Raw genomic sequence first — 18430 nt, 5'->3', positions numbered from 1 at the left:
ACACCATTAAAATCCAGAAAAATCCTGGGAAATCCAGGCAACCCTGATTTCAGCACTGAAATATAGTGGTCATCAGCACGTACTAAAGTGGGTAACAGGTAAGGGGTGTATCGGAATATGCACCATCGTGCAGAAAGGAGAGGGCAGCCATGGATGCTTGCTAGTGCATTTCTTATCCACGGGTAAGAGACGCTAGCCCGAGGGTGCACTGTGCTGATGACTACTGGCTTACAGTGTAAAAACTCAACAGTAGCGTAAACATTTAAACTACAATAACATATAACACATTATTTCTAAATAATTAGCTACAACTTGTAACTTAGAAAATGACGTTAACGTACTACTTCTCTTGACTTCTTTGATTCAAAGTCATCAACAAAGCATCAACCTATACAATGTTAGTGCTCTTGCAGTGACTGCATTGAATGAGCACACTTCAATGTCTATGAGAGAGTGGATAGGCAACTATAATGACACGCATCTCCAGTAACCATGACAATGGCAGTTCAATAAGATAGCTGACTGGTGAAATGTTTAAAACAGGGCTGGGCATCGGGAGCGGAACCAGTCTCTAAACAGGGATGCTTAATATCTATCCGTCACTGAATCAATGCTGCGCGGTGTTCAGCGGGGAAGAAAGGGGATGAAGAGAAATCATATGCCTCCCTGTGAGAGAGTAGAATTCGCTCTTGCTGCCCAGCCCTGGTTTAGAACTAAATAGAACTCCCGAGAGGTGGCAAATTTGGAGAAAGCCTACTCAGTTTGAGATTAGCCACTGACAAATCTAATGCTAGTCTAAGCTGCTTTCGGCTATGTTCGGCTGTATTGGCAAGCTCTCTCTTTCTCTCTCTCTCCTCTTGGTTTTAGAAAATCACTCCATGTATTGTTAGTTTCACTCCCTTTCGTGGAAGTTTTGTTTTATGTTGGTAGTTTTATTCTCTCTTGTTTATGGATGTTCGTATTATTTTTTCTTTTGTGTTGCGAAATTGATTTATTTATTTACTTAATTAATTTATTTATTGTATTATTTTATTTATTGTATGTATTTATTAATTTTATTTTGGGTTGCAAGGGATAGTGAAGTGCATTCTATAACCCCTCCTATCCAAATCCCATCCTCAACCTGCCCGTGGTGCAACCTGCTTTTACAGATGAGGCTCTGGGGACCGAGTATTGGCGGTATAACCACAATATCTTATACAGAGGAAATGCTGTATAGGTGGGAACCCCACCAATTCTACCCCTTCAGGCCGGCAACTCATTGGACAGTAATTTCATAATTGCTTTCAGATCTCACAATAAGTCTCGGACTCGGATAAACTGGATTGATAATTCTATTGACGACAATGACAAGGCTAATGACAATTCTTGGAAAAATGAAAATATTTTTAAACTGGCAACTTGGAATGCACAGGTATAGTTCACAAGGATGATCAACTAGATGACATATTGGCAAAGAAAGAAATTTCAATAGCAGTTATATCTGAGACAAAAAAGAAATTAAAAGGATCAAAAGAGACCAATAATTCATACAATTTTACAGTGGGATTGACAGTAAATCAAGAGCAAAATCTGGAGTTATGTTAATGATAAACAATTGAAGTCCTCAATAAATAACAACTACTTTTGGAATGAAAGAATAACCCAAATGAGATTGAAATTATCTCGAGATTAATGACAGTGATTGTGGTATATGCTCCAGTAGAAGGAGAGGATGAATAAAATGATCAATTTTATACAAAACTACAAAGGATTGTGAATAAAGTTAATAAATCTGACATGTTGGTATGATGGGAGATTTTAATGCTAGAGTAGGGAATGTCAAGATTGAACACTGAATGGGTGTACACGGAGAACAAACATATAATAGAAATGGCAACAGATTAATTGATTTCTCGGTCTATAACCAACTCAAAATTATGAATATTATATTATAAAGATAGTCACAAATTTACATGGGGGGCTATGAATTTAAAGTCTATTATAGATCATATAATATGTAACAATAAAATAGGAAATATGATACTAGATACAAGAGTATTTCGAGGCCCAGAAATTGAATCAGGTCTCTATCTTCAAGTTCTATACACATAAAACCAAGATAGTACCGGTACAGAAAGAAGAAGAATGTAAATCAGACTCCAGAATTATCTTATCGAGTAAATTTATTTAAAGAGTCTAATATAATTTGGCTATATCAGAAAAGATTGGATACTATTACAAAAGAAACTCCAATTCAGAATAATGTAGATGATGAGTGGAACGTTCTCCAAAATATCTTGAAGTAAGCCGCTAAGGAAAATTTGGGCACAAAAAGAAAATGGTCTAGGAAAAAAGGATTAAGAACATGGGATGATGACATAGCAAAAGTTATATCAGATAAAAGAGAAGCCTGTAAGAAATATTTGTCTACTAAAGCAGAGGAGGATTAAATAGAATAGACAACTACAGAGGGATTAGTGTATTAAATACAGGATATAAAATTTTTACCAGCATAATCAAGAACAAATTGTATAAACATTATGAAACACTTTTCGGAGAAGAACAAAATGGCTTCCGAAAGGGAAGATCATAGTGCGGTGGATATTTTACACTAAAATTATTGATAAAAAAACACAGGGAATTCAACTTAGAAACACATATTGCCTTCATTGATTTGGAAAACGCATTCGATAGGGTGAACAGAAATAAATTATTAAATGTATTAGCCACAGACCATGTTCCACAACAACTTATAGCAAACATATATAATATCTATAAAACAAATCTAAATGCAGTAAGGTGAGACAATAAATTATCGCAATGGACAGAAATTCATACAGGATTAAGACAAGGCTGCAGCCTTTCACCGTTGCTGTTTATTATATGTATGAATCAAATAATTAGAGAATGGAAACAATTACCTCATGGATATATACAACTCAATGGACATTTACAACTAGATGCATTACTTTTTGCAGACGATTTAGCTCTGGTGGCATCCTCAGAAGATGAATTACAATGTTCAGTTTTTAATTTTAACAAAATTGGAATTAAATATGATATGAAAATCAATAAAGAAAAAACTAAAATTATGGTCTTCTGCGGAAAACACCTTGTGCCTATATGTTTAGATTTAAAATTATTAGAAAGAGTAAATTATTTTACATATCTCGGATACACATTATCTTTTTTCGATGAAGTAGACATTTCACAGAAAATTTATAAATACACCAAAACAATGGGAATAATTAACAACATTATGTAACCTCCCCTAGTACAAAGGCATACTAGAATTCGCCTATCCAAGACCTTGGCGCAACCTGTACTTTGTTACGGCAGTGAGGCATGGACATTGAGGAAGAAAGACAAACCCAGAATAATGGCTAATGAAATGAAATTTATGAGCTATACAGCAGGATATACGAAATGGGATCACAAACGCAATGGAGATGTAATGGAAGAATTAAAACTAGAACCTGTAATTAATCACGTACCTAAAACATTATCGGAACAACTGGATAAATCAACTGCATCGCATGCATAGAGATAGAATCCCAAAAGTCATGCTCCACTATCGTCCAAACAGGAAGACATCTCAAGGTCGTCCAAAGAATCGCTGAATTGAAAATTCAACTATGAGATTATAACAGACCATATGGCCTAATACTTGAAGGGAAGAAGAAGAAGATTAATTTTATTTATTTATTTGTTGTTGTTTAGTCAATTGTCTGAAGACATATGAACTTCACAAGTGACACCAACAAGGCATCACTCATGAGGCAACTAAGCAAGCAGATAATGGTGTAGGGTGGCTAGTTCCTTTCCCCCTTCATTTCATACATCACCGACTGGTTACAGATTACACTAGTCAGACTTCAGATGCATACAAATAATTGTTCTTCCTCTGACACATATCGTCAAGTGAGATGTACTGCCTGATAATAGATGTACATATCAGCCAGAACCTCAATCGAAGGTAATTTATTTATTTGTTTTTTATTTATTTATTTACTTACTTACTTGGTTACTTATTTATTCATTTACTCACTCACTCATTACTCATTTATTTATTTATTTATTTATTTATTTATTTATTTATTTAGTATAATAACATATATTGATAGTTTAGAAAAAGTGCAAAATTTTCTTTAGTTTGTTCTGGTAGTTGATGTTGAGCATGTTGTAACCTAATTGAGTGGTTTGCGAAGAAGACGGATTGTCGAGTGAATTTGCTGTACAAATATGTAATAAGTAATAAGGTAAGTGTAGAGTGGTAGACCCTGTAACTTTCTTAATACATACAATGCAATCTCTCAACATCAATCACGTCTTAGCCCCCTCAACTTTCAAACCCACTGTCCGACACTGGTACATACCTACTGAGCTCGTGAATTGATTAATCATGAAAGAACCTATGCTAAAGTATACTCTGGCATTGGTAAAGAGAGTTCAACTCACCTGACATGTATCCTTGCCTCCCTTGAGTTCACCAGCACACATCATAGAGTCTACGATACCATTCTTCAAATCCCTGGTATTCCCCATCTCATATAACTCGTTGCACAAGTTGTTATCGATAATGGTGATCACCACTTTCAGTAACACATCGCTCTGCTTCTCGGCTGTGAACAATTCCACACATAACATGATTTTAAAATGTATAGATAACGCCACAGTCTACTGTGATAACGCTCTGAAGAAAAGAAGACATCTTTTAACATATATGATGACTCAAACTTGATATTGTATGAGTACTAGAGGTGTAGTAGTGCCAGGGCGCCCGCCCCAGTACTTTTTTCTACAACCTGGCAGAGCCCTGCTTCTTCATTTTTACTTTTTTAAATAAGTGTTTTACTTATGTCTTACTCAACTTAGTATTTTATAATAATGAATTAGTAGTATGTACAGTATAATAGCAGCGGTGCCACCAGCGTGGCTCAGTCGGTTAAGGTGCTTGCCTGCTGATCTGAAGTTGCGCTCGGGCGCGGGTTCGATCCCCGCTTGGGCTGATTACCTGGTTGGATTTTTTCTGAGTTTTTCCTCAAGCATAAGGTGAATGCCAGGTAATCTATGGCGAATCCTCGGTCTCATCTCGTTATCACCAATCTCATCGACGCTAAATAACCTCGTAGTTGATACATCGTCGTTAAATAACCAACTAAAAAAACTAATAGCAGCGGCATTTCTAATACTAGGTAGACTAATAATAATAATAATAATAATAATAATAATAATAATAATAATAATAATAATACAGTATTTAGGCCTACCTGCGCATTTAAGCTTACATACAATATCCACCATCTTATTTAATCCTTTACGAGCGTGCTTAAGCCTATACAGTATACAGTTACAATATCTTATCTTTTTCCTATACCCTTTTTCTCAAAACAGATTTCCTCAGTCGACAGTAATTCTGGAAATGTTTGCTGGTCAGTTTATTGTCTTTGGTGTATTTAAGTTTGTGCGAGTGTCATTTTGATTCCAATCAGTGTTAAACGAAAAACTCTTCTTCTGATGATGTCATTCAGTGTAAATTCATATCTAAATCGTCTTGAAATTGTGAGTATTCATTGTAAGAGTTCACATACCAGACAAACAACTATAAAAGACTCTATTTTTCGAAAGAATTAACCTCCTGAATCCTGAGACATTTGTTGTGTTATTTTTGAAGTCCAATATATGAGAAAAATGCTGAAAAAATTCTGCAGGTTACAGTTAGGGCAAATGCAGGTATATTATACTATACTTCGGGTCTCTGCAAATACATCTTATATCATAATTATGTATGAAGTATAGTATAGGACTCAGATGGATAGATACCTGTTGCTGTAAATGTCTTTGATGTATCTTTGGGGTAATAGTGTACTACTACTTAAGTCCATGAATGGTGTAATTCAATAAGAAAATGATAATAGGTACTTTAGGCATATACAAGTCAAAATTAAAATACCCGCCTATGTAGTTCTGTAAATACGCGATTTACACGCGGTTTTTTAAGAGAGTCTTGTCGAGGTTTTACCGTAATATAATAATAATAATAATAATAATAATAATAATAATAATAATAATAATAATAATAATAATAAAAATCTGTGGTGCCACAGCCCTTGAAGGGCCCAAGCCGACCAGCCGGCTGCTGGTCTCATGTTTACATGCCGAAACTGAGGAACGATCATCCAACCAGAATGGAGGTATCGTGTGGTTAGCACGATGATCCCCCAGCCGTTATAGCTGGTTTTCGCAACCCGATTTCGCTAGCTAGTGTAGCTCCTCAAGTGCATCACGATGCTGGGTGGGCACCGGTCCCATACACTGCCCGAAATTTCATGAGAAAATTTCTACCCCCATGAGGACTCGAACCAGCGCGCATTCCGCAACGCGAATCCTATATATATATATATATATATATATATATATATATATATATATATATATATATATATATATATATACCAAGAGAACACAGAGATCAAGGAAGACTAAGACATCGATGGAGGGATCAAGGCTATCTTTCTTAGATTATCGTTACAGACAACATGATCTAAAACGAAGAGGTTCATGATGATGATTATGATATTATTATTATTATTATTATTATTATTATTATTATTAGTAACAATATTATATTCCTAATAATTAACTTTCGCGAAGCACCCTAGCACTATTTTATTCACGACTGCACCCCTAACAAGTACATCATCAAAATAATAGAATTGTCATAAATTATAGTATATATGTGAAATGGAAACACAATTAAATATATCCAATATGATGAAATGTTTAAACATATTTTTTACTTGGTTATTTCATAATGCTGTATCAACTACTGGGCTATTTAGTGTTGATGGAATTTGTGATAGCGAAATGGTATTTGGCAGGTATGAGACCGAAGATTCGCCGTAGATTATCAGACATTCGCCTTACGGAAAAAAAACCAACCAAGTAATCAGCTCAAGCGGGAATCGAACCCACGCCGGAGCACAACTCCGAATCAGTAGGCAAAAGTGCTACCGCCTGAACTACACCGGTGGCTTAAAACTTGTTGAATTAATTTTTAATTACGTACTGTATTAATTATTGAAACATAAGAAGGTGCAAGGCAAATAAGTGCATGGTTCTGTACGAGAAAAATTCAAGATGTGGCATACTAAAGAAAAGCCGTTTCAAAATTGGTTTTAACTGTTATTTTGTCTACTGATTAACTTTACAACTTCTTTACCGTGTTAACTTTGTAGGAAATTACCTGGCTGACTAGTTTCGAAATGGTATACTTCATTGTGCAAAGCCTAGCCAGGTAATTTCCTGAAAAGTTAACACAGTAAAGAATCAGTGATTATAATAGTGTTATTTTGTGTTAAATATCTTACCATATTCAATCTTCCCCCACCCTGTAGCAACTGTCTTGTTAACATCAAACGTCTCCTTTGTGTAGAGACAAGCTGGCCTGATGAAGTCACTGAATTGAACCTTTCGATCCAACCTGAGGAGAGCGATGTCATTATATTTGGCAGGTGGCTTGTAGAGAGGATGTCGGATGACTCTGTCAACCAGGTAGTTCACGGGTTCTGCGCCATCATCACTCCGCTTCAGATTCAGATCTCCCAATCGAGCATAGGTTGGTTCATGACTGTACAGAAATTATACAATAGTACATTTTGCACGATCGTGTTTTTTGTTGTATTTACAGCTATTGTTGTTACACCTTAAAAGTTAGAATTTCCACACAGAAACTTGTTGCTAGGGAAACCATTCTTCATAACATAAAACTATCCTACTAAAATAGACCCATCGCGGGCTCAGAATGACAAGGTTCTATCTGATATTTTTAGCAAAATTGAGATTTTTGTTGCATTGAATTCTGCTACTTCACAGCTATCTACCATATAAATTATATGTTGATATCTCAATTATTGTTCGTGATAAAGTTAGTTTGAAAAGGTTCTTATTTGCATTGATTTTATTAACAACCAAACTTTTAAAGTGCTCTCTTGAAACATTTACTAAACACTAGATAGAACCTTGTCATTCTGAACCCTCGCCATTACAGTGCACTTACTGTTACTTAGTTACCATTACAGTGCAGTTTTACGAAGGTTTTGGAATAATATTGCTCTAAATTTTCAATGTAAAATGTATTGTACTTGCAATTTTAAAAATATGATCGTGCAAAAAATGTTGTACAATACACGTTTGTGAAGTGCATTGCAAAATCTCGGAAATTGAAAAACTCGCTCTGCTCGTTTTTAAAACTTTCCTCCATTTTGTAAGAAGCACTTCCCAACCTTGTATCGTAATATACTACTTATTTATAGTTATCCATATATAAAGTTTAGTAGATCATTCTTTTGAAGTTTTTATGCCAATCATCTTTTTAATTTTCCATGAATTGCTTTCATGAAATTTGGTTTTATTCATTATTGTGTACTGCCATAATATGAATACAACACGTGAAGCTACAGCGTATTAATGATTAATTAGACGCATCATCATCATCATCATCATCGGTTATCAGAGATAATATCCAAAATGAAAAGATCCAAACTTCATAAAATCCCAGATAATGGTAACGTCAATTTCTCTAAAAGGCCCAATGTAAAACATGTCCAATTTCTAAATTATCCACCCTGAAAATGTTTCCATGTATAAAAGATCCAGTATATGGAAAAGTTCAATTTATACAGGATGTTTCAAGAGAAATGTAAAATACTTCAGGATAATGTAGTTTGTGTTAACCAATATCTGTTTAACGTGCTATACCTATGTTCGAAGTATAACGGTGGAGGGTGTTGCGGTTCCGGTACTATACTTGACATGTTTCTCCAGATCTTTTGCACACGGCAGCATCTGAGCACCACAACACCAGTGCAACACACCCAAGTGGATACACGTTCACTTGACATTTAATTCGTGTATTCGAATAGTGAATAGTATGTTTTTTGTTCATGGATTTTGTGATGGTAATGAATTGGCTGCTGTTCAGGAATATAAACAGTATTTTCCTAATCGAAGGGTTCTCGCGTTTACCAGATGTTATCTGAAAATGGCAAGCTACCAAGTGTTTCATTGAGGTCGGAAAGAGAACCGGTACCTGATATGAATTTATAATAAGAAGAGCAACTTTAGTAATTTTTCTTGTGTAATCATTTTATTTTCTTACTGAGTTTGTACCTGATTATGAAATAAACTCATTGGAACAACACAAGATGCAGCATTTTCAATGACGTATCATATCACAATGTTCTAAAGCATAGAAATACATCTATAATGTCCCTCTCCATTTAAAAGTCCACCCATCAATAACTTCCCAACCGTTACATTTCGGACATAGGTATCGACGTAGATTAATCCAAACCACATTATCCTGAAGTATTTACATTCCTTCTGAAATACCCTGCATAATGTCCATAGAAATAAGCCCTTTATCTGAAAATTGCAATTTCATAAGTCCAATCAGAAACTGTTCACTGACAAACCTGATAAATTTACCAAAATATTTATTTTCAAAAAAAAATTATTATTCTATACACAAGTGGAATTTGAATAGACGGACAACCCTCAGTTTCTCTGTTCAGAACAATGGCGACTCGTGATATTTTTTGTATGTAGGATATGAGATTGACGACTAATGATCAAAACAGAAACTAATATTAATAATAATATAACATTTGTAATAATAATAATAATAATAATAATAATAATAATAATAATAGTAATAATAATATTGATAATAATAATAATAATAATAATAATAATAATAATAATAATAATAATAATAATAATAATAATAATAGAGCATGCAAAATCAATACAAGTAGACCTATGTTAGTGTTTGACTCACCATTCTGGAACTGGCAATTTATTAGTAGTGAAGTTCGATTCTCCTCCCCTTTCTAGTTGCGAAGATGGCTCCTTAGCCAATGTACTGCCCGATATTTACCGATGCTCCGTTGTACGTTTGCGCAATTAATTTCTTGCTACAGTTAAATTCTTCTAAATAATCAAATACAACTTCAGATATTCTTTCGGCTGTCCTGTCATCTGAAAGTCCTGTTAATTCTTGTATTTATTATAGGTTATTTTATTTATCTTTATGTAATTTTGTTTTTTATTCATTTTAAATTATTTATTATTTAGTTTATTCTATTCTTTTAAAATGACAATGAACTGCATTTAAGAAGGCTACAAGGGTACTTGAAAAATTTTATTGTAGTCTCTGAGAGGGTCTCCATCACCCAGAAAGAAGGGTCGTAGTATTAGGATACGCGGTCACATCCTCAAACGCGGTTAACTCAAGCCATACCCCTCCCTCTGCACTCTCCCCTGTCCACTAACTTCACTGCTAGAAAAAACCGTTTGCCGTAAGATATTTGGATGGTTCCTCGGAAATTATTTCTGAGCTGTGCAGTGGCGACAACTCACGACAGAAAGTGGAAGCTTAAAGGAAATTATTAAAGGCTGTGTGATGTATCTTGTCTCACTGTGAAAAGAGAGAGAAAGGAGATATGTCTTACTTCGTCTGTGTTGTTATGGCGATGGGGGATTGGAGCGATGCCGTCCATCCATTCAGTGGCGGAAGGGACTAGTTGATACATTCTGTAGCGCAAAATAAAATTAAAAAATACAGTAGAACCTCTATTATCCGTGGTAATGAAGGGGGTGGACTGAACGGTTAATCGAAAAATCGGATAATCCGTACCATAAAATATTTTCGTAAATTAAGTGGATAATATTTGCACTTTTTATACTTCCTTCATGATGTATTGTTTAACACGCTAGGTAGTGAATCAGTATTTCTCTCATTTAAGCCTGGTTGTCAACGACGGGTTTTTAAGGGGCAAGAAAATTCCGTGTAATGGATGTCATCGGAAACATAGGAATAGTAGAGGTCTCGTGTTGTAGATTTACGTACTCTTTATTTTTATTAAATCTCGCACAGTTGCAACATCAATCTCGTATTCTGATGCGAGATGAGACACAGCTTCTCCTTCCTCAAACAACTAAATTATTTGCACTTTTTTCGGTTCTTAGCACAACACGTTTTTTTTTTTTGTCGCTCATGGAATATATTTTATTTACAGTAGAAATTGTACAGTAGCGCGACTCGAACAGTAGATCATACTATGTAAGTGTCAAGGCTTGTAATAACACTCTCTAGAAAAAAATACGTACTGGTACTAATATAACGTACACTAGTATTACTTCATATGTTTCTGTAGCGAAAAAAGAAGAAGAGAGAGAGAAAGACAGTCGGATAATCCGGCAATCGGTTAATAGGGTGACGGATAAACGGGTTTTTACTGTAGCTCTCTTCTTACTGTGTAGTTCCGTCACTGAGCTTGTCTTTCAAGAAACTGAGTTCCGGCAGCCTGTACAATAACAAGATTTTGAAAGGAATCCTGAAAATTTACAACCCTCCTATAATCTCCACCCTCAGTTGAAGGGACTTGGTTTTATTGCTACTGAGACAAGATAAACCTTATCGAGTATACGTCGGGACGCATTGAAAATCAAAATGTTTTCTATCTTCAGAGACACAAAATTAAACTGTAGGATAATCCTCATATCCTTCGTGGAGGAATCGCCACTGGTTCAGGAGGAATCTTCGGGGTTGCTGTAGAGCAGCGGAAGACAGTTTCAGACTGTGTGACGTTCGTGGAGGAAGAGCACATCCCTCATTTCATGTGACGTCAGATGAGAGCATCGTAATGCAAAGTTGCCTACATAAACGGCGTTTCTTTGAGTTAAGAGAAGAAATAGCATTATTCATTACTAGTCTAAATCAGCCTGTCCCCGAGTTGCAAGAAAAAACTGAATTTGTGACTTGGCTTTCCATGCAGATTTAACAGATCACTTAAACGATTTAAATACCTCACTTCAGGGCAAGGGTCTCATCGTAACAGATATATACTATAAAGTTGAAGCGTTAAAATTGTCATTGGCCCTATGGATAAATCAACCGCTGGCTGGAAACTGTGCAGTTTTCAAAGTTATCGCAAGTGCGAGATCCAGACATTAGTCTCTCTGAAGAATATGTGCAAATTCTACAAGAGCTTCTTCGCCAGTTGAGTTGAGTTTCAGCTCTTTGCAACCCCTTATTCCCCAGATGTCAAAGATGTTCCTAGCAGATACCAATAGGAACTGTTAAATTTACAATGTGACGATTTGTTGAAGGACAAATATAGGCCCTAAACACAACAAGGACTTGGTTGACTTTAACAGGAATTTCTACCAAGCCAGATTCCCGAGATTGTATGCATTAGCTGCACAGGTATTATGTATGTTTTGTTCGTAGGGTTGTATGCGAACAATTTTTCTAAACCTAAATCAAGAAGGACCTTCTCAGATCACAACCTAACATTATATAATTATTAATTATATACTGTCCAGTCATTATGTCCCAATATTGATAAATTGGTTAAAGAAAAAAGAAACAAAAAATGCAGAAAAATGTCAACATAATTAATCGTTCTGTGCCTTCTTCCAAATTACAGACAAAAGAAAATGTAGTTTCTATGTATTTTTTCATAAAATACAGCAAAGGTTTAATTATTTCTAATTATTTTTAAACACGTTGTGTGAGCGCAGTCATTACAAATAAAGGATATCTTGACGTACAAATGAACGTGCATAATAAAAACTTGTATTATTTTACTATATATTTGTTTCGCCAAATTAACTGAAATGAAATACTACGTGACTATTAGATACAAGAAAGTGTCCAGCATATGAGACGGTCTTTGCTATAGATTGATTTTCGCATAATAGAGCAGATATTGAATTATCTTCTATACTAATAATAAATTTGTAGCCGAAATTTTTCTGGTAATTTTCGATTTTCCAAAAATAATTCGTCCTAACATATATAATTAACCACCCTGAAACCGAAAATCGCTTTTTTGAAATTTTTGTTTGTATGTCTGTCTGTCTGTTTGTTACCTTTTCACGCGATAATGGCTGAACGGATTTCGATGAAAATTGGAATATAAATTAAGTTCGTTGTAACTTAGATTTTAGGCTATATGGCATTCAAAATACAGGTTATAAGGGGGTTATAAGGGGGCCTGAATTAAATAAATCGAAATATCTCGCTTATTATTGATTTTTGTGAAAAATGTTACATAACAAAAGCTTCTTTACAAATGATTTCTGATAAGTTTTACTCTCTGAAAAATTTTGATAGGACTGATATTTAATGAGATAAATGAGTTTTAAAATTAAAATAACTGCTATCTAAGGCCGTGTAATGAATTAAAAAACAAATGACTTCGTCTATAAGGGGCCTTGGACAGCAACAATCGAAAGCTATGAAAGATAGCCTACAGAGAATGTTTCTGTGTTTGTATGAAGTAATATCGGAAGCTAAATTAACCGATTTGTATAATTAATTATTATTTCACCATTTGAAAGTGTAGTTTCTCTAGATGGACATAATGCCATAATGTTATTACAGTAACTTCTGATATAATATAATATAATATAATATAATATAATATAATATAATATAATATAATATAATATAATATAATATAATATAATATAATATAATATGTAATATTATATAATATAATTTAAGTTATTTGAAGGGTTCAGAACCATAGTGGGCCTAGCGCCTTTACTGAATACGTAGAAAACAAGGGTTAAAATTAAGTTATTACCATAATTCAATGGACACCTATAACAAGTAAAATAAAATATGCACATTAAATCTAAATGATGTCAATCTTCATTAAACTATGGTTGCATGTAATAAAAATTAAGAAACGTGTTAAAGGAATTGTCATTGCACTAAATGAGTGTCTCTGGACCAAAATGATCGCATTTTAATTATTTGGATGCAATTTAAATTAAGTAACTTATTAAACGATTTATCTTTCTATCAAACACGAATGTTCCCTGGATCAAATGTCCTATTTTAATTATGTAATTACTTTATATTTATTTCTAACGGGTGCAGCGGAGCGCACGGATACGGCTAGTTTATAATAAGAACACAAGATGTGCAATTGAGTTAACATTACCATTGTGATATCCAGGCATTAAACTGTATTAAGAACGCAGATCACTTTTATTTATCGCATAAATCACTGCTACCTGCACGCCAAATACCCTCTCCACCCTCCCTGCAAACTGCTGTCCACATTTCACAGACCCTGCACAGACGTCGAATGCGATACGGCAGAGCGGAGAGAGGTGACGTCACAGTGCTGTATCCTGTCCTGGTCTGTTGTATAGTTTAAGATGATATGAAATGGCTCTTAAATATCGTGGAATTGTCTGTTTCGTCATCACATGGTACAAACATGTGGCCAAAGTCACTTACTTCTTCCGTACGCAATGTGCTGCCGTAAGGACGTAGTATTCACTGATGAGGGATCCACCGCATCGCCACTCGATCTGCCCTTCTTCTTCGTAACCAAGTGCCGCCTACAAGAGATTAATTGTATATCACTATCAAACTATACGTACTGTCAAACTTAGACATGCATATACATTGTGTGCCATAACAACAGCGGCGGTTCCTCTATATGAGCACAGGAGCACGTGAACACCTTAAAAACCAACAATAATCATACGTATTACTGTATTAATATTATTACCGGTACATCTATTACTTTCCAATGCGCAATGACGTTCCTACATTTTTCGTCTCGAGAGAATGTCCTGTTCGTGTGTCGTGTGTCTTTAAATCTCCATTGGACTGCAAGGAACTTAGAATATTGGACTGGTTGACAGCAGTTCGCACAATTTTTCTCTAGCAGGGTGGAATAGCCTGAGGCGAGAATATTTTCTGGTTTGTTGCAATGGTTACAATAGCTCTGGCTCGCACAGGTCTGAACGTGCTAGTGACAGAGAAAGAGAGATGCTCCATCTCTCTTGGGTCTGGCTTCCTGTTCCTTTCTCCCTCTTTCCCCGTTTTCTCTCTTTACTTTTTCTTTTCAAAATACCATGCGCGGGGACTGATTCTGTTGTCTTTTGTTCAGCAAAGTAAGGAAAATACAAGCTGCATTGGTGCGTATTGAGAGTTGAAACAGTAACATTTCAAGTTTGGAAACGGACGTGTGTGAAATTGTGATTGTGTGGAATTAAAAGAGGATTAAAACATCCTTCCGTAACACCATGGCAGAAGACCGATCAAGTACATTGGCTATGTTAGCAGTAGAAAAAAAAACTTGTTAACATGATTAGGGGCTTCAATAATAAAGTTATTGATAAGTTTGCATCTCTCAAAACTAGGCGCATGGAGCTTCTCTACAAATAAATCCAGATCTTCAACACCATCTACAACAGCAATGAAAATGAGTCCTATGAATTAATTTTACTCTACTTTTGTTTAACGGTTTTAATTTTGGTGCATGAATATTAGAACTCGTTTATCTCTGACGTGTGATTCAGCTATACGAGAATATATCAGTGTGTTCATTACTCATATTTTTTGTGTACACCCATTCAAGAATGGCACGACATGCCACTGCATAACAACCTTTGAGACACTCCCATAATTGACGTATTTTAGTTTTTTAATTGGTTATTTTACGACACTTTATTAACTGCTATGGTTAGAAGAGAAGGTCGTAATGTGGGACGAGATTGTAAAATACGACACGGCTCTTTTTCCTGTTATGTACAGTGACATATTTTCCTTCTCGGGTAGTCTTTGTCTGCACTTTATATTTGAATCGTTCCTTGTTGAAAGGAACTAAGTCCACATTTTTGTCAATTTCATTTTTTTATCGATTTGTAATGTGGAAAGCAGCATCTGTTGGCGTTGGAACGAACTAATCACTCATATTCCTTGTGCTTTATTTGAGGTGGTCGATCTTGTCATTCGATGTTGAAAGGAACTAACTCCTGTAGATAGTGCTTTTCAACACGGAACTACGAAGATTCCAGGTTGGCGGCCCTGTGCTAACAGTATATCCTGCCTCCTATATTTCGTGGGTTTATGTGTCTGCAGATACAGATTGTTGATTACTACAGACGTGGACAAATTATTAGCAAAACTGACGATGTTTATGGTATAATTTTACAAAATTTGGCTTTTCGATTTTGACTGCAGTTGACATTTTTATTATTATAGCACTCAGAATTATGTAAAAATGTCAACTGCAGTCAAAATTGAAAAGTCAAATTTTGTAAAATTATACTATAAAATCGTTAGTTTTGCTAATAATTTGTCCACGTCTGTAGTTGTTCGTCGCATTAAATGTTCAGATTTGATTATTCTGTACTTTATAACAGTATCAGATAATGGAAGACGGAATACACGAGAAATTGTAATCTTATTAGCCTGTTACAGAAAGCCTATCCTGAAGGACGAGCTCCAATCAAAACAACCAACTAGGAGATGTGAGGAAAGTTTATCGTTATGTTATTACATCAGGATAGAGCAAAGATTTCTATGATGAAATATTGCAATGGCCAACGGAACGAAAAGAAAACCTACTTTAATGAAAACAGTAATTTTATTATTTGTACTGTTGCTCTGTATTTACCCAAGAATAATAATATATTGGTTAATTCAATCAAATAGTATGGATATTTTAAAAAAAACTTTGTTTTGTTTTCTAAGTTATTCTCGTTACAAAGGTGTATGACTACTGTAAAAATTCTTTGTATTTTGTGAAAATAATGTATGTTATACTGTACCATGCAAGTAACATGTTTCATAGTTGATTTTTTTCTTAACACATGCATTACAGGTGATTTGATAAATTCCCAATTTGTTCTTATAGGCCAAAATGTGTTTACATTTTTATAAATAGAGCATTTCTATGTTAAAAGGAACTAAGTCCAATGACGTGTTTTCTAGATTAGAAAGATTCTAATGACTGCGAGAATATTTTTGTGAGTCTAAACTAATTCTGTATATACCTATATTTTATGTGCACAATATATTTTGGTTTAATCTTCGATAGATTACTCACAAAACAGTTTTTTTTTTTCGATTATCTCAAAATTTTAAAAAGTAGACTTGGTTCCTTTCAACAATAACCGATTCATTTGTATAATAGAACTTGAAGCTAAGTAGAATTACGGAAAGAAATACAAAATAGTTTTGTCTGTAATCAATAATTACCATGTGAGGGAATTCTTTGAGCTTCGTCTCTTCTCCACCCACAATTAGTGGCACACTGGAAAAGTTACATTTCGGTATGTTAACATGAACGGGTTCCGGTTCAGGAACAAGAGGCAATGCTGAAACCTGTGTTGTCACCCTCCCTGCATACTCCTTACATTCTGAAAGAAAATTAATATTTTTAGCTCTAATATTAAATTGGATAGGCCTACAACAATTTCTATTACGATATAATTTCTTTTAAGTCTCTAAAGAATAATTGGTTGACCAAAAGAAGTAGTAGTAGTAATAATAATAATAATAATAATAATAATAATAATAATAATAATAATAAAGCAAACTAAAGCAAGGAGATGCACTATCACCTTCACCTTTTAACTTTGCTCTAGAGTATGCCATTAGGAAAGTCCAGGATAACAGAGAGGGTTCGGAATTGAACGGGTTACATCAGCTACTTGTGTATGCGGATGACGTGAATATGTTAGGAGAAAATCCACAAACGATTAGGGAAAACACGGGAATTTTACTGGAAGCAAGTAAAGAGATAGGTTTGGAAGTAAATCCCGAAAAGACAAAGTATATGATTATGTCTCGTGACGAGAATATTGTACGAAACGGAAATATAAAAATTGGAAATTTATCTTTTTGAAGAGGTGGAGAAGTTCAAATATCTTGGAGCAACAGTAACAAATATAAATAATACTCGGGAAGAAATTAAACACAGAATAAATATGGGAAATGCATGTTATTATTCGGTTGAGAAGCTTTTATCATCCAGTCTGCTGTCAAAAAATATGAAAGTTAGAATTTATAAAACAGTTATATTACCGGTTCTTCTATATGATTGTGAAACTTGGACTCTCACTTTGAGAGAGGAACATAGGTTAAGGGTGTTTGAGAATAAGGTGCTTAGGAAAATATTTGGGACTAAAAGGGATGAAGTTGCAGGAGAATGGAGAAAGTTACACAACACAGAACTGCACGCATTGTATTCTTCACCTGACATAATTAGGAACATTAAATCCAGACGTTTGAGATGGGCAGGGCATGTAGCACGTATGGAGGAATCCAGAAATGCATATAGAGTGTTAGTTGAGAGACCGGAGGGAAAAAGACCTTTAGGGAGGCCGAGACGTAGATGGGAAGATAATATTAAAATTAATTTGAGGGAGATGGGATATGATGATAGAGAATGGATTAATCTTGCTCAGGATAGGGACCAATGGCGGGCTTATGTGAGGGCGGCAATGAACCTCCGGGTTCCTTAAAAGCCAGTAAGTAAGTAAGTAAGTAAGTAAGTAATAATAATAATAATAATAATAATAATAATAATAATAATAATAATAATAATAATAATAATAAAACAAT

The 18430-nt window shown here is 34.7% G+C and overlaps 1 protein-coding gene across 3 annotated transcripts in view; it reads right to left on the bottom strand.

The window, feature by feature from the left end:
• Positions 1–18430, bottom strand: part of LOC138703022 (venom protease-like) — a 59256-nt gene that overhangs the window by 1906 nt on the left and 38920 nt on the right. For all 3 annotated transcript variants that reach the window (XM_069830525.1, XM_069830526.1, XM_069830527.1), the window contains exons 3-6: positions 17063–17223; positions 14306–14409; positions 7353–7612; positions 4441–4604 (exon numbers count right to left, since the gene is read on the bottom strand). In XM_069830525.1, coding sequence (XP_069686626.1) covers positions 4441–4604; positions 7353–7612; positions 14306–14409; positions 17063–17223 — 689 coding nt within the window. The remainder of the gene's footprint in view (positions 1–4440; positions 4605–7352; positions 7613–14305; positions 14410–17062; positions 17224–18430) is intronic.

Source organism: Periplaneta americana, chromosome 7 (genome assembly GCF_040183065.1).
Source record: "Periplaneta americana isolate PAMFEO1 chromosome 7, P.americana_PAMFEO1_priV1, whole genome shotgun sequence".
In the NCBI taxonomy this organism is placed as follows: domain Eukaryota; kingdom Metazoa; phylum Arthropoda; class Insecta; order Blattodea; family Blattidae; genus Periplaneta; species Periplaneta americana.
The sequence above is the reverse complement of the archived record's forward strand: the minus strand, read 5'-3'. Positions and strand labels throughout refer to the sequence as shown.